The sequence below is a fragment of the Liolophura sinensis genome, chromosome 12, assembly GCF_032854445.1.
Source record: "Liolophura sinensis isolate JHLJ2023 chromosome 12, CUHK_Ljap_v2, whole genome shotgun sequence".
Taxonomy (NCBI): Eukaryota; Metazoa; Mollusca; class Polyplacophora; order Chitonida; family Chitonidae; genus Liolophura; species Liolophura sinensis.
In genome coordinates, this window is record NC_088306.1 from 11,173,980 (window position 1) to 11,192,693 (window position 18,714).

Below are 18,714 nucleotides of genomic sequence, written 5' to 3' on the forward strand. Positions count from 1 at the left end.
AAATTAAGCAATAATCTGTCGAGGCCAGATACCACTCTTCTGATATGCCAAAACATGAACTCTGTCGGTGGTCGCATTTGAAGAGATTTAGGGTAGTTCAAAATGATCTGGTAAAGATGTAGCATATTTCTGAACAGCTTACCCAAGTAGATGGAAACGGCCAAAACTTGACAAAATACCTCAACAAGATTAGTGCAAAGAGAAACAATTAGTGTGAATTAAACACAAATTTCCACAAGAATGAGTGTCAAGAAACCTACCTTTCTGCTCCTTCACTTTCATGTCATTTTGACATTTGATAAACATGTCCCTGAATTCCTTGGCTAAAGTTACATTCTGCAAAAAGTACAAAATTTGTCTCATTAATTCCTTTTAGGTTAATATTTGATTGGTGTTTTACATCGTACTCAAGAATATTTCTTGAAAGCCAGCAGATCCCAGGAAAAACCCACGACCATCTGCAGATTGCTGGCAAACCTTCCCATATACGGCCGGAGAGGAAGCCAGCACGAACTGGACTTGAACTCACAGCGGCAGCATTGGTGAGAGGCTTTTGGGTCATTGCGCAGTGCAGGTGTGCTAACCTCCTCAGACACGAAGGCCCCTTTTAGAAAAAATAAAATTCTTCTTTCATGAGTTCTTTCATTCTTTGGTGACATGTACTTTCTATCATGAGAGATTGAGATCTTTCACACATTGTGATGCTAAAATTTGCCTCTAATATTAAGCAACAAATGAAGAATGGTCATAATAATCAACTGTACAACTGATGTTGAGCAAGATAACTTTGGAGTAGAGTCTTAGTCTCTCGATCACGGCCATGTCTAGAAAATATCTCAAGATTCTGACACCAAACTTTCAAGGTGACACCGTGACAGCGTTCATAAAATTTTTTTTATGACAACTGTTATTTAATTTGATTGGCCTTTTACGCCTTACTCAAGAATATTTCACTTATACGAGGGTGGTCAGCATTATGGTGGGAGGAAACCGGCCACAGCCCGGGAAAACCCAGACATTCACAGATTGTTGGCAGACCTTCCCACGCCCGCTTGGAGAGGAAGCCAGTATGAGCTGGACTTGAACTCACAGCGACTGCATTGGTGAGAGATTCCTGGGTCATTACACTGCGCTAGCATGCTAACCAACTGAGCCACAGAGGCCCCCGAAACACAACTAAGTGACTTCTGAGTGTGTGTATGAACAAATTTGTATGGAAACTTTCTACAGGTAAACCATCACAACCATCTGGAGGTTCTGACACCGAACGAAGGTGACACTGTGACAGATGGCCGTGCTGATACTTGATTAGAGATTATTGTCGTACTTGTATGTGGGACCTACCAAAAGTAAACGTGGCACAGCACGTGAGTTAGATCAACTGACCAACAATCGTGTGGCTTATACACACAAATAATCATGCAATTGTACTTGACATTAACCAGAACCACTGGAAACGCAAGCGTTCTAGTTCATTTTTATAACAGAGTTCAAGTTAAAGGAGAAGAAAATTTAAATATCAAACAAATACCATTGAAAAGACTATGCATTTCCTCACAGGTGCATGCCACAAACAAAATTCTAATATGTACCTCAAGTTGATAAATTATAAATAAAGTCAGCGCCAAAATCCGCTGTGGGCGACTCCATTTTGCCTAAGAATTAGTCCCGAAGTAGGAGGAATATTGCCGTCAGAAAACGGCAAAGTGCAGTTTGTTCATTTCTGGTAGAACTCTTCTTCCCAGATGGTAGCGAACAGTACAGTTTGTTTTCTGCTTGACAATCAGGAAACCGGAATGTTGGACATACGTTCCAGTTTTAACGACTCTTACTGGCTGAGAGGCAACACACCCCCAGCATATATTACAGGGTGTTAAAGATGGAAGACGCGATTGACTCAGCGATTTATGCCGGCTTTACATGTATGGCAAGGAAGAATCGCACAAATATGCAGTAGGCACCACCAGATAGAAAAAATGTGCTCTTTTCAGCTTATAGTGTCAGTGTTTTACGTTTTCTTCTTTAAGAGACAGAAACTGCTGTATACTTGGTACCTTACAAACTGTCTTACTAAAAATTGTAACCAAACCAGAGGAAGTTTTATTCAAACTACATTTGTTGCTTTACTTAATGGTGCAAATGGCTTAATGCTCAACTCACTCAGTTATCTCACCCAATTCCCAAATTTAACAATATGTCCATATTTTGATAAGAATTTTGCGAACCAAAATTTTTCAGTTTGGCCTAATTTTAGCCATGACTTCAACAGAACCATGACAAATGTGGTTGATTCTGTTATCTTAATTTCTCATCCTTTCCTCATATGAAAGAGCAACCTTCAGTGCAATTTATGCACCCGTTTAATTTCATTTTGGAGACAAAACTACATTTGTTTGGTTGGCCAATTTCAGGGCTTCACAAAAAACTGTAATATTACTGGCCAGTCTACACAATGCTCTCAGAATATCTTTAAATAAACACCGTGCCAACATGTCAAAAAGTTGAAGAATTGCTGTAGATCAGGTATTATCAAAAAATCATTGCGTACTCACCTTAAATTTGATGGCAAACTGCTCAACTCTGGCTTCCTCTTCTGCGTAATCCTGGGCCGTCCAACACCATGACGTCTCGGATGTGGACATGGGCTTCAACTGGAGGTCAGGGGTCAGAAGATGGTTACAAGAGATTTTCAGCACTTGGTCCCGACGTTGGAGAATCCGGTATGCTCCTAAAAAACATCACGATTTTCAGGTCTTCAAACCTTTAATGATGAGAAACTGGCATGAAATAGGAGCAAACTACCTCACACACCTTATAATTTTGTGATTTTCAGAATTTCTAAGCTAATTCTAAAACATTTTCTAAAAAAAATACGGAAAAATGAATTAAGTGAACTGTGCGTCCGTGAAATGCGTAAACTTTTGAAATCCAACCTCACAAATACTGAAAGTTCTTTTTCTTTCTGTTCACACGCACACACAAACACATAAAATCTCACCAGTTCCCGTGTTTCACATAAAATCTCACCAGTTCCCGTGTTTCACATAAAATCTCACCAGTTCCCCTGCATTTCACATAAAATCTCACCAGTTCCCCTGCGTTTCACATAAAATCTCACCAGTTCCCCTGTGTTTCACATAAAATCTCACCAGTTCCCGTGTTTCACATAAAATCTCACCAGTTCCCCTGCGTTTCACATAAAATCTCACCAGTTCCCCTGTGTTTCACATAAAATCTCACCAGTTCCCCTGTGTTTCACATAAAATCTCACCAGTTCCCCTGTGTTTCACATAAAATCTCACCAGTTCCCCTGTGTTTCACATAAAATCTCACCAGTTTCCCTGTGTTTTAGAATTTTTATCTCCCCTGTACCACGTTCCTTCCACTGCTTTGCTTCCTTGTCAAACCTGAAGAGCTTTGAGCGCTGACAAAACAATACTTCCTCATCTTCCTCACCTGTGATGACGATGATAACAAACAACTTAATAGCAGAAAACAAAGAGATTAGGGGCCTCAAGATTTGCCCACCATGACAGTGTGAATATTATATAAGCAGACAATGACATCTGGCTTGGGAGTGATGACCAAATGACACACCCTCATCCTATTTCAAACTCTTTCATTGAAGCAGTTCTTCACCTACACTGTTGACATGAAAAACTAGCACTTTCTAAAAAGTGGCATAACTCAATTTGAAAATGATGCGACTTATTTTTTCTGATCAGATTGATTTGATTTATTTGATTGGTGTTTTACGCCGTACTCGAGAATATTTCACTTATACGATATGGTGGGTGGAAACCGGGTAAAGCCCAGGGGAAACCCACTATCATCTGCAGGTTGCTGACAGACCTTCCCACATACCAGCGGTGAGGACATCAGACAGAGGAGACAAAAAGTGATTAAATTTTAGAACTTAGAGTGAAATGGTTCTGTACATATAGTGGCAATGCTATCAAGTTTATTGAATGACAAAACAATGCCACATGCAATACGACCAGTAATACAAAAAAAAGGATGTGTGTCAAGCTTCAATAGTTACTGATAAAGCATTGAGAGTGAGAGAGAAATAGAGAGAAAGAGACAGAGAGACCAGACCCTTTCTTTACAACTCTGGAACTGTCACCAAAGGACAATGGATTTACAAAGCTAGAGTAAAGATTATACCTTGACTGCACTCTTTTTTAAAAAGCTGTTTGACTTTCTCCTTGATATCTTTTTATTTAATTGGTGTTTTATGCCATACTCATGAATATTTCACTTAACCCCGGCGGCCAGTATTGCGGTGGGAGGAAAATGGGCAGAGCCCAGGAGAAACCCTCAACCATCCGCAGGTCGCTGTCAGACCTTCCCACGTACAGCGAGGGAGGAAGCCAGCTTATGCTTAATACGATTATAGTTTAATCTCTGTATTTACCAAATTATTATCAGGACACCTTCATTGAGAGAAAATATCTGCACACCTCTTTCCAACCTCTGGCTAAACCCGGCTTGTTCAATGTAATTAGTGCCAACGAACTCACCAGTTTTCACGTCCATTTCCTGCAAGGAAATGATTGGTTCAAAATGGATGTCGTTGCTAGGAGCAACCTCATCATCATCTCCAGCGGCACCATCATCTTTTTTCCCTCCAAAGACTTGAGCTCCAGCCCCAGAGAAAGAGAAAGGCTTATTTCCATCTGAAAACAGAGATGCCAGGGTTTGAATATTTAGGTGTTTGTACCCATGGGGTGTGACCGGTCATTTTCGTCTCCTACTTTCCCAATGGTAACGGCAGCATCTCTATAGATCTTTTCAACACATCTTTTTCGAAGATTAAACATCTCCCCGACTGCAACCACTGCTAAATCTTGAAAAGAAATCTTGAACAACACCAAAGTCACTAGGGGTCATGTATCGTGATGAGGCAGAAATTAACTTTCTATTAATACTTCCCTCCGATCTCTTCTAACTAAAATATTCACATCCTGATTTCAACCGACACCTAAAGCAATTTTATTAATTAGTGTTGATTACAGGTCTGCACAAGAACATTAATAGCAGGGCTGAGCCTAAATAATACCACATTTAATAAAGAGGGTTTAAAGCATAAATCTGTGGCAGTGGTGTCAAGTGAGTGTACAGAATGGCACAGGCATTGCAAGAAGTGTGAGCCAGATAACCAGGTAATAATGTTCATTTAGACTTTAAACAAATTCTTTAAACAGATGCCTGGGATATGCTGATGGGTGCATGGAAGCCAAGAAAATAAGCAAACCTCTAACCTGGTTTAAAAGCAAAAGGTGTAGCCGACTTTTGGGCTAAGGCAGCAAAAGACAGTCCACCTGACTGACTGCCGAACATTGAGGACGTACTGACTGCAGAGTCTGGAAATAAAGGCAGAAAATACACCATGGCTTGTCAAATTTAGCACTCAAAAAGAATAGACACAGATAATAGACAAATGATTGATTTAATTTTTGGATTGGTGTTTTACACGATACTCAAAATTATTCCATTTAAACGATGACGGTTAGCATTATAGTGGAAGGAAACCAGATATAAACCCATGACCATCCACAGGTTGCTGACAGCCCTTCCTGGGATTTCATACAAGTTCAATTTTCTTACAACCAGAAACTCAAAATTGAGTTTTTTCTGGTCCAGATTGACTTTATTCATATTTTAAACACCATCTATAACCTGGTATTGAGTTTAAATCCACAACTGTCTACTGGCTATCGTGTTGTTGTATACAGTTTGTAATTTGTCAGAAGCTCACTCACTGGTCCACAGGAGACACACAGCCAATGGTATAGCGTGTATCAAAGTGAAAGCCAGCGCATGTTGTGTCTACTTTTCTTTCACCTTCCTGGCATACCACAAAACTAACAATGAATGGACTCCTACTTTGTTTTATACCCACTAAACTTTATTAAATTAGTTTGAATATATTTAATACCTAACTTCAATTTAATTACCGCCATCCATGCATGAGCCCTTTGGCTTTTCACTGATGCAGCCAATGGCAATTGACGTCGACTGCTCATCGCAACGCACACCGTATATTTTCGAACGCAATTCAGTTTTATCCAAAATTTGAGTATTTGTACTAGATACACACAGAATTGAGTTTTTTTTTCTACCCCAAATTTCAGTTTTTAACTGAATTTCGCCTGCGAATACCAGGGTCTAAAATTGGAGTGTATGAATCTCTGCCTTGCCACATAAGGACCTAAGAAGTAACGAATAACCAACAGGAAAAAAAACCATCTATCCTAACTTTTTAATTCTGGATTTGATTTTATGTTTCTATCTAGCAACTCTTCCACCTAAATGTGAAAATTAAGCCAAAGGCGTCATTTTCAAAAAACAGAATAATTTCCCTTGGTGTTACATGTCAATATTTATTCATTTATTTGATTGGTATTTTACGCCGTACTCAAGAATATTTCACTTATACGACGGCGGCCAGCATAATGGTGGGTGGAAATCGGGCACAGCCCGGGGGAAACCCACAACCATCTACAGTGATGTACAGTGAAAGGTGGAGAGCAATGCATGCACTGTATTAAAGGACGATGCACAAAGCGATCGGAAAATAATATCAGCTAAGCCACTAATTTCCCCACAACTGTTTAGGCAGTACACCTTGTTTACTAACACTAAGTTTCTCCACTCACCTGACTGCGTGTTTGTCACGGGTGCTGATCCAAACAGAGACACAGCTGCAGTTTTCTCCGATTCTGAAATCAGAAAGATGAATTATAATACTAAACATACAAGTATCAGACAGCAGCCATGGGAACTGATGGCCAGCCAAAAAAGTTCTAAAAGTTCAGAAAATTCTACACAAAGTCTGAAAATACCTCACCCTACCTCCAAATTACATTATCAATCACCTGTTACGACAAAATCAGCTGCTTTTATTTCCTTGAACTTTTAAAAAAAAAAAAGTTTGAATTCAGCCAACTGGAGGAAAATTCCCATGCCTGCTGAGACGTAAAAAACCAAGCATACATACATACATACACACCAGTCTGTCTCACCCCTGTCTCACTGGGATGAAAAAGATGAAACTACACATCATATTCATAATTTTGTCATTTTTAGCATTTCTGAATTGAATTCGGAACATTTTTTCTGATCTATTTTTTTGTATAAATAAGAGGAATTCTTCCAAACAGAGGACAAATCTCATGCCTGTTTCACCTCAGCCACCATACTGGAATACGAATATGACCTGTAGGTGAAGGTTTTACAGAATTTCAGCGTGTGCAAATTACAAATCACTTTAAACATCACACAGTGATTTTTTCTTTTTTCTTCTAGGGTGACGAGGGCTTCGAGGTACAGTAAGATTTTGTCTTAGCTTGTGGTATAAATTCCTCAACTTATTTTTTAAACTTACGCACTAATTTTCAATTTTGTAATGAAAGTCTAGGTGAGCTCTAGGGTCACTTTTACAAAAGTAGCCAGTTTTATTGGCGGAGAAATGCAGATTGTCATGAGTAAACCATTGACTAGATATGCATTGGTGGAAGACAAGTGGTCTTCGACCAAGGACTACGTAGACAGATGGCCATATGAGCACTGATGACCACTTATTGTCAGCGGAGAGTCACAAAAACCTACAAGATCCCTTATCATGGCCATGTTTGAGACCACGCCTTGTGTGTCTTAGCCAAATGTTTTTTCATACCTGACTTCCTTGGAGACCTCCTTCTGGTGGAAGGTGGGGCAGGGGAGTTCTTCAGCATCTCAGTCAGTTTCTCCTCATCACCATCCACGCACCCCAAACACCCTGGGCAGGGCTGCACCTTCTCGTACAGATAGAAATTGTCAGGTAATTTGTAACTTCGGGCTTTTACCACCTGCTCAGGTGTGGCTTTTTCTTCTCTCACAAACACAACATCATCATCCTCACCTGCTGCAGCAAAAAAAAAAAAAAATCAAAGATATCCTCACAATGAACTGAAGTGAAGATGAGAAAAATACACTGAAATGATGGTTCTTCACTAGGTCTAATGCATAAACTTATGTCCTTTTGTGTCATGAAGTTACATGTAGGATGTAGGTGTAAACAAAACTTTTAAGACTTTGTTTTTTTCATTCTTTCACTGAAAGAAATCAAGGCCAGTGGAAAGGCCTCAGAAATGGAGTACTTTTGTTTTCACATTTTTTTTGAGGGGGGCGGGGTTATTTTTAAATATCTACACTCCATTCATTTATTTATTTATTCGATTGGTGTTTTATGCCATGCTTATACGACGGCAGCCATCACTACAGTGGTACTAAATCAGATGGAGCCTGTGGGAAACTCACAACCATCCACAAAATGCTGCCAGACCTTTCCGTGTATAACTGGAGAGGAAAGCTGGACAAATGTGCTCAAGTACTTGAATTCTTGGAACGCATATGTACATGTACCTTAACTATTCAACAATGTGACTGCATTTTATCTTTAAAAACAAAACCAAAAAAAAAACCCCAAAAAAACAACAAAAAAAACGAAGAAAAAAAGAAGAAGTAATAAAGGCAACTTTTCAGTTGTCGTTTCACGAACGCTTTAATTCATGCTCTGTTTTCTTCCACTTTGGTTTTAATGAAAAATTTCTTATGGTTCAGGTTAACAGAGGGAGGGTAACCTGCACAGGTGCATGCATCTATCTATTTTCCATCGGTTGATCTGCCTGAGAAAATGACGACTCACCTTTATGATCACATGTATCCTTTCATCTTGTAAGATATTTCTGCTACTTTTACGCTCTTACAAATTTACATACAGGACATGATTGAACGGTTTTACTGACCTTTAGCAGAAGCAGGTGTGGGTGCCTCCTTCTGGAGGTTTGATTGGCTCCCCTTGACAGGGCTTCTTTCTGCCGCCAGCTGACGTCCCAGTTCAAACGTCTCCTTGAACTTGTTCCCAATTTCTGGTGTTTTGAAGCGTATTGCCAGCTGCTGATGTTTATGATCTTCATCCGCAAAGTCCACTGCATGCCAGATCCAGGCTTTACCCTCTGACTTTGCCATAGGCTTCAGGTCCATATCTGTTGTAATCTGATGGTTGCAGCAAATCTTCAGGATCTGGTCTCTTCGCATAAGGATTCGAATTTTCTTGTTCTTGCTATGATGGAGTAGCTTCACGACTCCCAAACCACGCTCCTTCCACTCACTGTTGTCAAATCGATACAGCTTTGCACGACTCTCAAACATAACGGTCTCTTCTTCTTCTCCAGTCTTCAAATCTACCTTTTCTGGAAGTTTCACCACAGGCTCAAAGAAGATGTGGGAGTCTTCCCCTTCTTTGTTCACATAGTGTCCATGATCATCTACCTCTGGTGACTTGGGGGAGGTGACTACATGGGCTTTTGCTGAGGTGCTTGGGGTTGAGGGACCCACACCAGTGAATGTGAACTTTGTCAACGGAGAGCCAAAGACAAAAGAGTCACTGGCTGAGCCTGTGCCCCCAAGGGCACCTGCTACTGTGCCTGTTGTGGAAGATCCAAAAAGACTCTTGGATGAGACAGGGGTTTTAGTGGATGTCTCTGACTGTGCTATGTCTGTCAGCAATGTTGACCCGGTGGCTGGCGAATCCGACTGAAGCAAATCTTTCAGAGTCTTACCCTGTGTGCCACTCGTTTTCTCTGCTTCAGTAGCAGTTGTTGAAGCTGTGGTTGTCACACCAAAAGAGAAGCCACTTGGTTTGTTTCCAGAGGAACTGCTTCCAAACACAAACCCTGAACTCCCCTCTGTCTTTTCAGAGCTGCTAAATGTGAATGTGGAGCTTCCTGAAGACTCAGCTGGTTTTGTCTGGGTACCAAAAGAAAACCCAGCTCCTGATGTGAACTTGAAGCCAGACGCGCCCTGCACTTCTTCCGGCTTCACACCAGCTTGCAGAGTGCCACAAGCAGGGCACTTTTTCACAGCAGCGCTGTTAACGATTAAACAGCCAGAGCATTCCCAGGATCCCTCGGGTTTCTTGAATAGTTCGGATAAAGTTTTGGAACTAACATCTGTTTTCTTACCTTGACTCGCAGCTGCTTCACTGCTGGATGGCTTCGTTTCCTGTTCACCAAAAACAACTCCACTGGTACTGTTTGCTGCTGGCTTAGATGCGTCTTTGTTCTGTGAAAAGGAACCGAAAGTATATCCAGAAGATATTCCAGTGGTCGACTTTTCAGACACGTCTTTGCTTGAAGATGCAGGGCTGCCGAATGAAAACCCAGTGGAGCTATCAGCTTCAGGTTTAGCAGAAGCTCCCTTGGAAGATGGAACAGGAGAGCCGAAGGAAAATCCTCCTGTAGAGCCAAGGCTGAATCCAGACGAGCCAAATTTAAACCCAGTGCCAGTGGCCCCAAAAGCCGAAGTTGATGATGGTTCTTCTTTGACATCTTCTGGTTTAACTCCAGGCTTTAAGTTACCACATGCTGGACATTTTTTCACTGTGCCTTCATTACGTATGAAGCATCCACTGCATTCCCACGATCCTTCTGCAGGTTTGAACAGCTCTGACAAAGGTTTAGAAACCGCAGGAGACTTGTCCTCCACTTTGGCTGTCGGAGCATCTGTAGATGAGGTGACCTCAGGTTCTGCCTTGATCTTCTCCACACACTCTTCAAAGACTTTCTTGAAAGTAGCAGCTATTTCTGCATTCTTAAATCTAGCGGCCAGCTGCTCATTCTTTACCTCCTCATCCGCGTAATCCACAGCATTCCAGCACCAAGATTTACTTGAAGAAGGCATGGGGCTCAGCTTCATGTCCTCGCTCAGGTAATGATTGGCACAGAGTTTCAGAACTTGGTCTCGTCTCATGACAATTCTTGTTCTCTTCGTCTTCTTGTGTCGTAGGATTTTCATTTCACCCACTCCTCTCTCTTTCCACTGTTTTGATTCCGTGTCAAAGCGAAATAATCGGCATCTTTCGGAAAACAGCTTGTCTTCCTCTTCTTCACCAGTCTTCACTTCCACCAGGTCGGGTAAAGGAATAACCGGTTGAAAATCCACATTAGGTTCGTACTCATCCACAGTGTCTTCCTCTCTTCTTCCAGGACTGTCTTTCCCAGCTGTTACCTTCACTCCCGGAGATCTGTTGACCACAGGTGATGCTGTATTGCCAGCAGACAGACCAGCAAATGAGGGCGTGGCAGCACCTTGTCCAGGCTGTGTTGCTGGGTTCTGAGTTCCAGCAGCAAAAGAAAATCCCTCAAACGGCTTAGTTGTTGTTTTGGATGGACTAGTCAGTGCCTTGCCAGATGGGACTGCTTTCTGTCTTTCTTCAGTTCCTGATGTAGCCGGAGAGCTGATGATTGGTGCAGCCTTGAAAGTGAATCCTCCAAAAACATTTTTGCCAGCATCACCTTTAGCTGCATCAGCAGCCGGCACAGTTGGTAAAGAGGGTTTATTTTGTGTGTCTTTATGCTTGGCTGCAATCTGGCTTAGCATGCCAGCGGCAGAGCCACCAGTCTGAAGAACAGGCTGTCCACTCTTCGCCAATGCTGGAGCAGATGTAGTCCCTGTTGGTGTACCTTCCCTTGCAGCAGCAATGTTTTGCAACAGCACTTTGACTTTCTCAACAGCCAAGTTGAAGCCAGCCGTCTCGTTGGTGTCACTGAACTTAAGGACAAACTTATCCGTGGAGCCAGTTTTTGTCCACTCAAAAGTGTCTGGCACAAACATGGCTGGCTTTACCTGAACCTCTGCGGAAAATTCATGGTTCATCACCACCTCTTTGGTTTCTGTGACAGCTTGTACAGCGATCATTGGTCTGCTTCCCCGTACAATGTGGAACATCTTCAAGCTACATGCCAGAGGTTTATTAGCATTGGCTGTGATGGTTGCTCTCCCTGCAAACAGCAGGGACACACCTTCAGGGAGTGTAGGTGTGGAGGGATGAGCCGCAGGTTGGTCTGGTCTCTGCGCAGAAGCTGTCTGACCTGTACTCAGCTGTCCTGCAAGAGGCTGGCCAACAGAAGTCATCGGTGCAGATTTTCCAGCCATTTGTGGTCTGGTTACCATGGAGACTGGCACATTAGGTTTCAGTGCCATAGCCTGGCCTGCCACAACATTAGGAGGCAATGCTTGGGTAGAGACTGTAGAGGTTAGGTTAGGGCTGCCGGTGCCCTGGGCACTAAACAGGCCTGGAGCATTAGTTGCCAGAGCAGTGGCAAGTGATGAGTGTGTAGTGGTATTTGAAGGATACACAGAAGCATGGGTTTGTGGGGAAGAGAAATACCCTGGGCCTGGCATGGCAGGGGATGGCACTGGTGGTCGGTAACCATACTGCAGAGACTGTCCTCTAAGCCCTGCTCCCACCAGTCCTTGTTGTGGGACTGGTGGGCGCATATGTGGCTGGTAGGTTATTGTGGATTTGCCTTCAAGTCCTGCTCTATTCCCGTATGGCCAGTCTTGTACATCTTGCAGATAATACGGCTGTGCCCCTGTCCCATCATCGACAAAGCACTCCCCGTCTATATGATAAGGGTCTTCTTCCTCGTTGTCATCCCGATCAATGATGTCTTCCTCCAGGTCTGCAGTGGCAAAGCTGTAAGCTGGGCCACTGTAGAAGTCCCCTTGATTGATGGGGTGATGCCTTGGCCCTAGTCTGTTCACTGAGGGAAATCGCACGCTCCCTGCATGGCTTGGGCTTGGCATCTGGTAGCCATACTGAGGCATCCAGCTGGGTGATGGTGAGTAAGGGAATCCTCCAGCCTGGAGTGGGGCACCCATCATGTATGGTGAGCCTGTGGGGAGTGTCTGTGATAGCCCCTGGGGAGGCAGAAATGGACCACTTCCCATAAGACGAGCTTGGGTCATCTGAGTCAACTGGTCCTGTAATGACACAGCAATAACAAAATGAGTCTTGTTGGATGGTTGCATTTTCATACCTACATAACTTCAATATCAAAAATCTGTCATATTTATAGTATGGCATCACTAAAGCAGATGATATGAATTTTACCTATAGCAGTCATAGTGAACTTGGCCAATGGTCTCGAGGTGAAAATGAAAATTGTCTTTGAATGCTAAAACGCTGGCAGAGGCTTCAAAATTGTGACATATTGTGTTCATAAAGAGCTTGACAGACAAACTGAAGGAATGAACAGAGAGATGGACAGTTTGATAGCCTGAGGATGTCCCTTACAACAACAACCATTAGTCACTTTTGAAAGGGATAAAATATATTTTTTGCAAAAGATTTGAAACTGAATGTTTAAGATACCTGAAGCTGCTTGTTGAGCGTGCGTGACTCCTTCAGTTCATCCATAATCTCTTTGTTGTTCTGGATAAGTTCTTTGTTCTGCTCCATCACTGTCTTCAGCAGCGTGTCTTGACTTAAGGTCAGTGCTCTCATCTGGGCTTCAAGACGCTCTGGGCTGGGTCGGATACGTCCACTGACCTGTGGAAAGGAGGAATGTGATTGACCATGGCGTTCAGCAAACACTAAATGACTGAATGAGTAAATGAATGACACAGATTAAAAACCGAATCACATCCGTAGTACTGGAAGGCCTCCTTGTCCTTAAACCACATCTGGGGGCTTCCGTGGCTCAGTTGGTTAGCGTGCTAGCGCAGCGTAATGACCAAGGAGTCTCTCACCAATGTGGTCACTGTGAGTTCAAGTCCAACTCATGCTGGCTTCCTCTCTGGCCGTACGTGGGAAGGTCTGCCAGCACCCTGCGGATGGTCATGGGTTTCCCCCGGGCTCTGTCTGGTTTCCTCCCACTATAATGCTGGCCGCCGTCGTATAAGTGAAATATTCTTGAATATGGCGTAAAACACCAATCAAATAAATAAATAAACAAATAAATAAACCACATCTAATCGTTTGGATTACTATTATTCTTCATAAAATTGCAACACTGTAAATGCTTTTTTATTCATGGGTTTTAAACTTTCGCGTATTTAGTGAGAAGACACATAAGCAGGAATCAACTTTTGCAGAATTTTCAGACAATTGATAAACGAAAATCAAACTTCAATACAGAAATGTCGAGTAATAAAACAACTCAAGCATTCAAGTAACAATGTTATCATTTAAACTCATTTGTACCTGTAAGATGTGACAAAAATTCTGTACGATACAGTAACTTGAACAGACAAAGGAAGTTAATCCTCCTAAGCTTTTAATCTTTTGAAGACTGTTAATCTTTATAAGACGAAGCTGTTACTTGCTGTGTAAGCAAGTATTCATGTCTCTCACTAAGGGAGACAACGAAGAATTAAATGTGATATAAATAAACCCCACTGTTTAATTCTCATGAATCAGCACTGTGAGTGAAACTTTGAGTGAAATGTGACAGACTTGAGTAAATTTCTCAGAAATCATCATTATGAAAAGGAAGTTTGAAGTGCGGAAACCCCCAAGCGATGTATTGGGCGCATCGGAAAGGTGATCTGACATGAAAGCAAGAACAGTCGATAAAAAAACAGCCTCTCTCATCGTATCACGTACACACGCCCGGTACAAATTACTGATTTGTATGTTTCTAACCACGGCAATAAACCAACAACAATGTTGCAATGTGGTAATACCTAGATGGAGCTAAACCTCCTTAAAAGAAAGCAAGATTGACTGACGATCAGTTAAGCTGGATTTGTTAAAGCCGGAATACATTCTAATTAGGTATTTCTAATTAACATATTTGAAAAAGTATTAGAACTGAAGTGCCTGTTAACGAATTTATAACTGTAACGCATGCTACATTAATAAATTACTTACATGTGTTTTATATTCCATTCCACTTATTTTCACGGAAATGTGTTTGTCATATCTTGAAATCTGGTAAATGCAGAAAAACCAAACTTCTCACCTCAGACATTGACAAGTGAGGCTTGTCTTCGTCGATCAGTGTGGAGAGCGTATTCCTGACAATGGGCTTCAGGTTAGGGGTGCTCTGGGCCAGGTAGGGCAGCCTGCTGGGGGTAGCGATGGGCATGGTCTGCACACCTGTTAGCCCCATGGGGCTCTCAAAGTCCTCAGAGTTCACACTCAAGTTAACACTGTCATTCTGAATACCTGACAAGTGGAAATGGTAAGTTCATACCTGAATGATCGACTCTGATAATACAAACAAAAAAAAAAAAAAAAAATTACACGTACAAAATAAGAGAGTAAAACCAGAGTAGTAACGACAAGTGTGATTGCTGGCAATATCTCGTGCAACCAGTGAAAACGCCCTCCTGTCAATTTACCTCAGTTGGGGCTTTATTCTTACTGGTCACGGAAATGCTTAAGATCAATGCTTGGACATTGACGGCTGAGTTGATGGCCTTGCTCTCTTTCTAACCACTCAGCCCTAGGTCAATGAAAGTGACTATGGCTGTGGGCCGCGGGCCCTGGATCTACCGCCTCCTGAAGAGGACACTCTAGAAATGAGTAAGAAATGACAAAAAAAACCCATGAATCTTATTAGATTATTATTAGATTATTGAAGGCAATATCTTTGGTAAAGAAAACAAAACCTGCTAAAGCCTGCTTCTCATGAGAGCACTGCCACCAGTGAATGATATATCGCCGACGAGCCCTCATCGGTCGCCACCAGTTAAGTAGAAACGTGTTCAACTTTCCTGGTCAGAGCCAGTGAATTAATGTCATGAGAAAACTTGAAACACTGTTCCTGCCACACTCAACCTCCAAGTGACTGAGAATCAGGTTTTAGATTTGTAAATGTTACCTTCCTCTGTGTCTGCCCGGGACAGTCTGATTTCTATATCATCCAGGTCACGTGACAGCAACTTGTTGAGCTCCTACAAGACAAGCGGCATTCTTTCTGAATGAACACGATGGAGTTTAATGCTTGCATGATTGAGGGAGGGGGGGGTGGGGGGGGGGGGGGGGGGGCAGCTTTATGAACCCAAACCCAATTTTCCTACCATTAATTTTTACTTGTGGAAGACATTTCTGTGAAGTTCTACTCATCCAATAAGCAAGAGCTACTGTGATATTCATTGTCGAGTTTGGGATGAAAAAAAAGTTTTGTGACACTTAAAATTGTCCACAGCACTTCGTCGGTAATAGGGCTCTGCCCAGTTTCCTTCCTCCATAATGCTGGCCATTGTCATTATAAGTGAAATATTCTTAAGTACTCAGTGTGAAACACCAATAAAATAAATAAATAAATCAAATAACCAAAAATAAAATCCAAAATTGATTCATGATAGTTTAGACTTAGCTTACAGTGGTTTTTCTAATGTCATTCACTTATTATTTTGATTACTTTCACTTTTTAATCATAACCTGGATTCTCTTCTTTCGGGTTTAATGGTGCTCCTTGCATGTCTGGAGAGCGGCATACATGTATATGTAAATAACAATTGGTTATCCACCAATCAAAAAGGACCCAATGTCCTAGGTTTTCCAGCACTTTTAAGGAACATTTAGTTACATGTATCTTGGTAGCTTAATACCAAATGTTCAATTTCAAATACAATATGATATTTAACATAAAAAAATTCAAGTACTTTTCCGAACTCGTTTTCAGGCGCTTAAACGTCTCAAACAAAATTCTAGTACTTTCTCTGATCAATTGAAACCTGGAATAAAAAAAAATTCACAGATGAACTAACATGGTTTTTGTCTCCACGCAGCCTGTCCAATGTGAGATAGAAGGCGTCTCTAGCCTTGATCAAAAGCGCTTCATACTTTGCGCGGACATCTGGCGTCAGCTGATCCTTGGTCTTGTCACACACCGCACTGTTAGCCAGTTGTTTGTACACCTACAACAACAACATTCAACACACTGAGGTCCAAAACAGGGAACAAATATCAAGTCAATCCTCTCGAGCTCCAAATTACATGCAGATGCTGAGTGACCTTTTGCTGTGATTTTAACACCAGACCGTGTTCACAACAACATTCTTATCTTTATAATACAGTTTTAAACAAAGAATTTCTCAAGACGCTATTCATTTAAAAACCAAAGCTCCTTACTTAAAGACTTCTAGGTTCTTTTTGTGTTCCTTTCTGTTACATACAAGTGGAGGATGAGGAGTTTGATTAATCAAAATTTCATGAATATACGCTCAAGTGCTGCAACTCCGAAGAGTGTCTCTGAATTTGAATACCACAAATATAGTAAAAATAACAACCCTGTACACTCTTCACAAATTTCACTCGCCGCTGTGTTGTAGTAACCTCTATTTATTTCTATTATTTATTTATTTGATTGGTGTTTTACGCCGTACTGAAAAATATTTCACTTATACTACGGCGGCCAGCATTATGGTGGGAGGAAACCGGGCAGAACCAGGGGGATACCCACGACCATCTGCAGGTTGTAGGCAAACCTTCCCACATACGGCTGGAGAGGAAGCCAGCATGAGCTGGACTTGAACTCACAGCGACCGCACTGGTGAGAGACTCCTGGGTCATTACGCTGCGCTAGCGGGATAACAGAGCCACGGAGGCCCCTCGTCACCTCTATTTACTTGACTGTGGTGATTTTCACTACCTTTGCTGCACAGTAACCGGTATTTACTTGACTGTGATGATTTTCACTACCTGTGCTGCGTAGTTACCTCTTTTTACCTGACCATGATGACTTCCACTACCTGTGCTGCGTAGTAACCTCTATTTACTTGACTGTGATGATTTTCACTACCTGTGCTGCGCAGTAACTGGTATTTACTTGACTGATGATTTTCACTATTTGTGCTGCGTAGTTACCTCATTTTACTTGACCATGATGACTTCCACTACCTGTGCTGCGTAGTTACCTCTTTTTACCTGACCATGATGACTTCCACTACCTGTGCTGCGCAGTAACCTCTATTTACTTGACTGTGATGATTTTCACTACCTGTGCTGCGTAGTTACCTCTTTTTACCTGACCATGATGACTACCACTACCTGTGCTGCGTAGTTACCTCTTTTTACCTGACCATGATGACTTCCACTACCTGTGCTGCGCAGTAACCTCTATTTACTTGACTGTGATGATTTTCACTACCTGTGCTGCGTAGTTACCTCTTTTTACCTGACCATGATGACTACCACTACCTGTGCTGCGTAGTTACCTCTTTTTACCTGACCATGATGACTACCACTACCTGTGCTGCGTAGTTACCTCTTTTTACCTGACCATGATGACTTCCACTATCTGTGCTGCGTAGTAACTTCTATTTACTTGACTGTGATGATTTCCACTACCTGTGCTGTGTAGTAAACTCTATTTACTTGACTGTGATGATTTTCACTACCTGTGCTGTGTAGCAACTTCTATTTACTTGACTGTGATGATTTTCACTACCTGTGCTGTGTAGTAAGAAGCGTACGGTCGCTCCACTTTCTCAAATGACATCAGTGCAGACTCGTACTCCTTATTGTTCATGGCTATGACGCCAATATACAACTCTCCATCCCCTATCAGACTCCTGATTGTTTTTGAGTCCAGTTCTTTTGCCCCATCCTCCGGAAAGAGGCGTTCCTGGGATATTCGCACCGGCTGATGTCTGCAAATAGATCAGCAACTGACTGTAGATACTAAGTTAGTAACTGTCTACTGATACTGGGCCAGTAATTCCGCAGTAATATTAGGTCAGTAACTGCCCACTAATATTGGGTCAGTAATTGTGCATTAATATTAGGTCAATAACTGTCCATTAATACTGGGTCACTAATTGTGCAGTAATATTGGGCCAGAAATTTTGCAGTAATATTGGGTCAGTAATTGTGGACTAATATTGGGTTACTGTCCATTAATATTGGGTCAGTAATTGTCCAATAATAAC

At 41.9% G+C, this 18,714-nt stretch overlaps 1 protein-coding gene across 1 annotated transcript in view; it reads right to left on the reverse strand.

The window, feature by feature from the left end:
• LOC135479688 (E3 SUMO-protein ligase RanBP2-like) overlaps positions 1–18,714 on the reverse strand; it is a 62,041-nt gene that overhangs the window by 18,821 nt on the left and 24,506 nt on the right. Inside the window, exons 18-30 of the mRNA XM_064759591.1 lie at positions 18,234–18,435; positions 16,552–16,701; positions 15,660–15,732; positions 14,796–15,001; positions 13,205–13,381; positions 8,793–12,813; positions 7,682–7,909; positions 6,663–6,725; positions 5,265–5,366; positions 4,524–4,679; positions 3,334–3,456; positions 2,553–2,728; positions 261–336 (exon numbers count right to left, since the gene is read on the reverse strand). Of these exons, the coding sequence (XP_064615661.1) occupies positions 261–336; positions 2,553–2,728; positions 3,334–3,456; positions 4,524–4,679; positions 5,265–5,366; positions 6,663–6,725; positions 7,682–7,909; positions 8,793–12,813; positions 13,205–13,381; positions 14,796–15,001; positions 15,660–15,732; positions 16,552–16,701; positions 18,234–18,435 (5,753 nt within the window). The remainder of the gene's footprint in view (positions 1–260; positions 337–2,552; positions 2,729–3,333; positions 3,457–4,523; positions 4,680–5,264; positions 5,367–6,662; positions 6,726–7,681; positions 7,910–8,792; positions 12,814–13,204; positions 13,382–14,795; positions 15,002–15,659; positions 15,733–16,551; positions 16,702–18,233; positions 18,436–18,714) is intronic.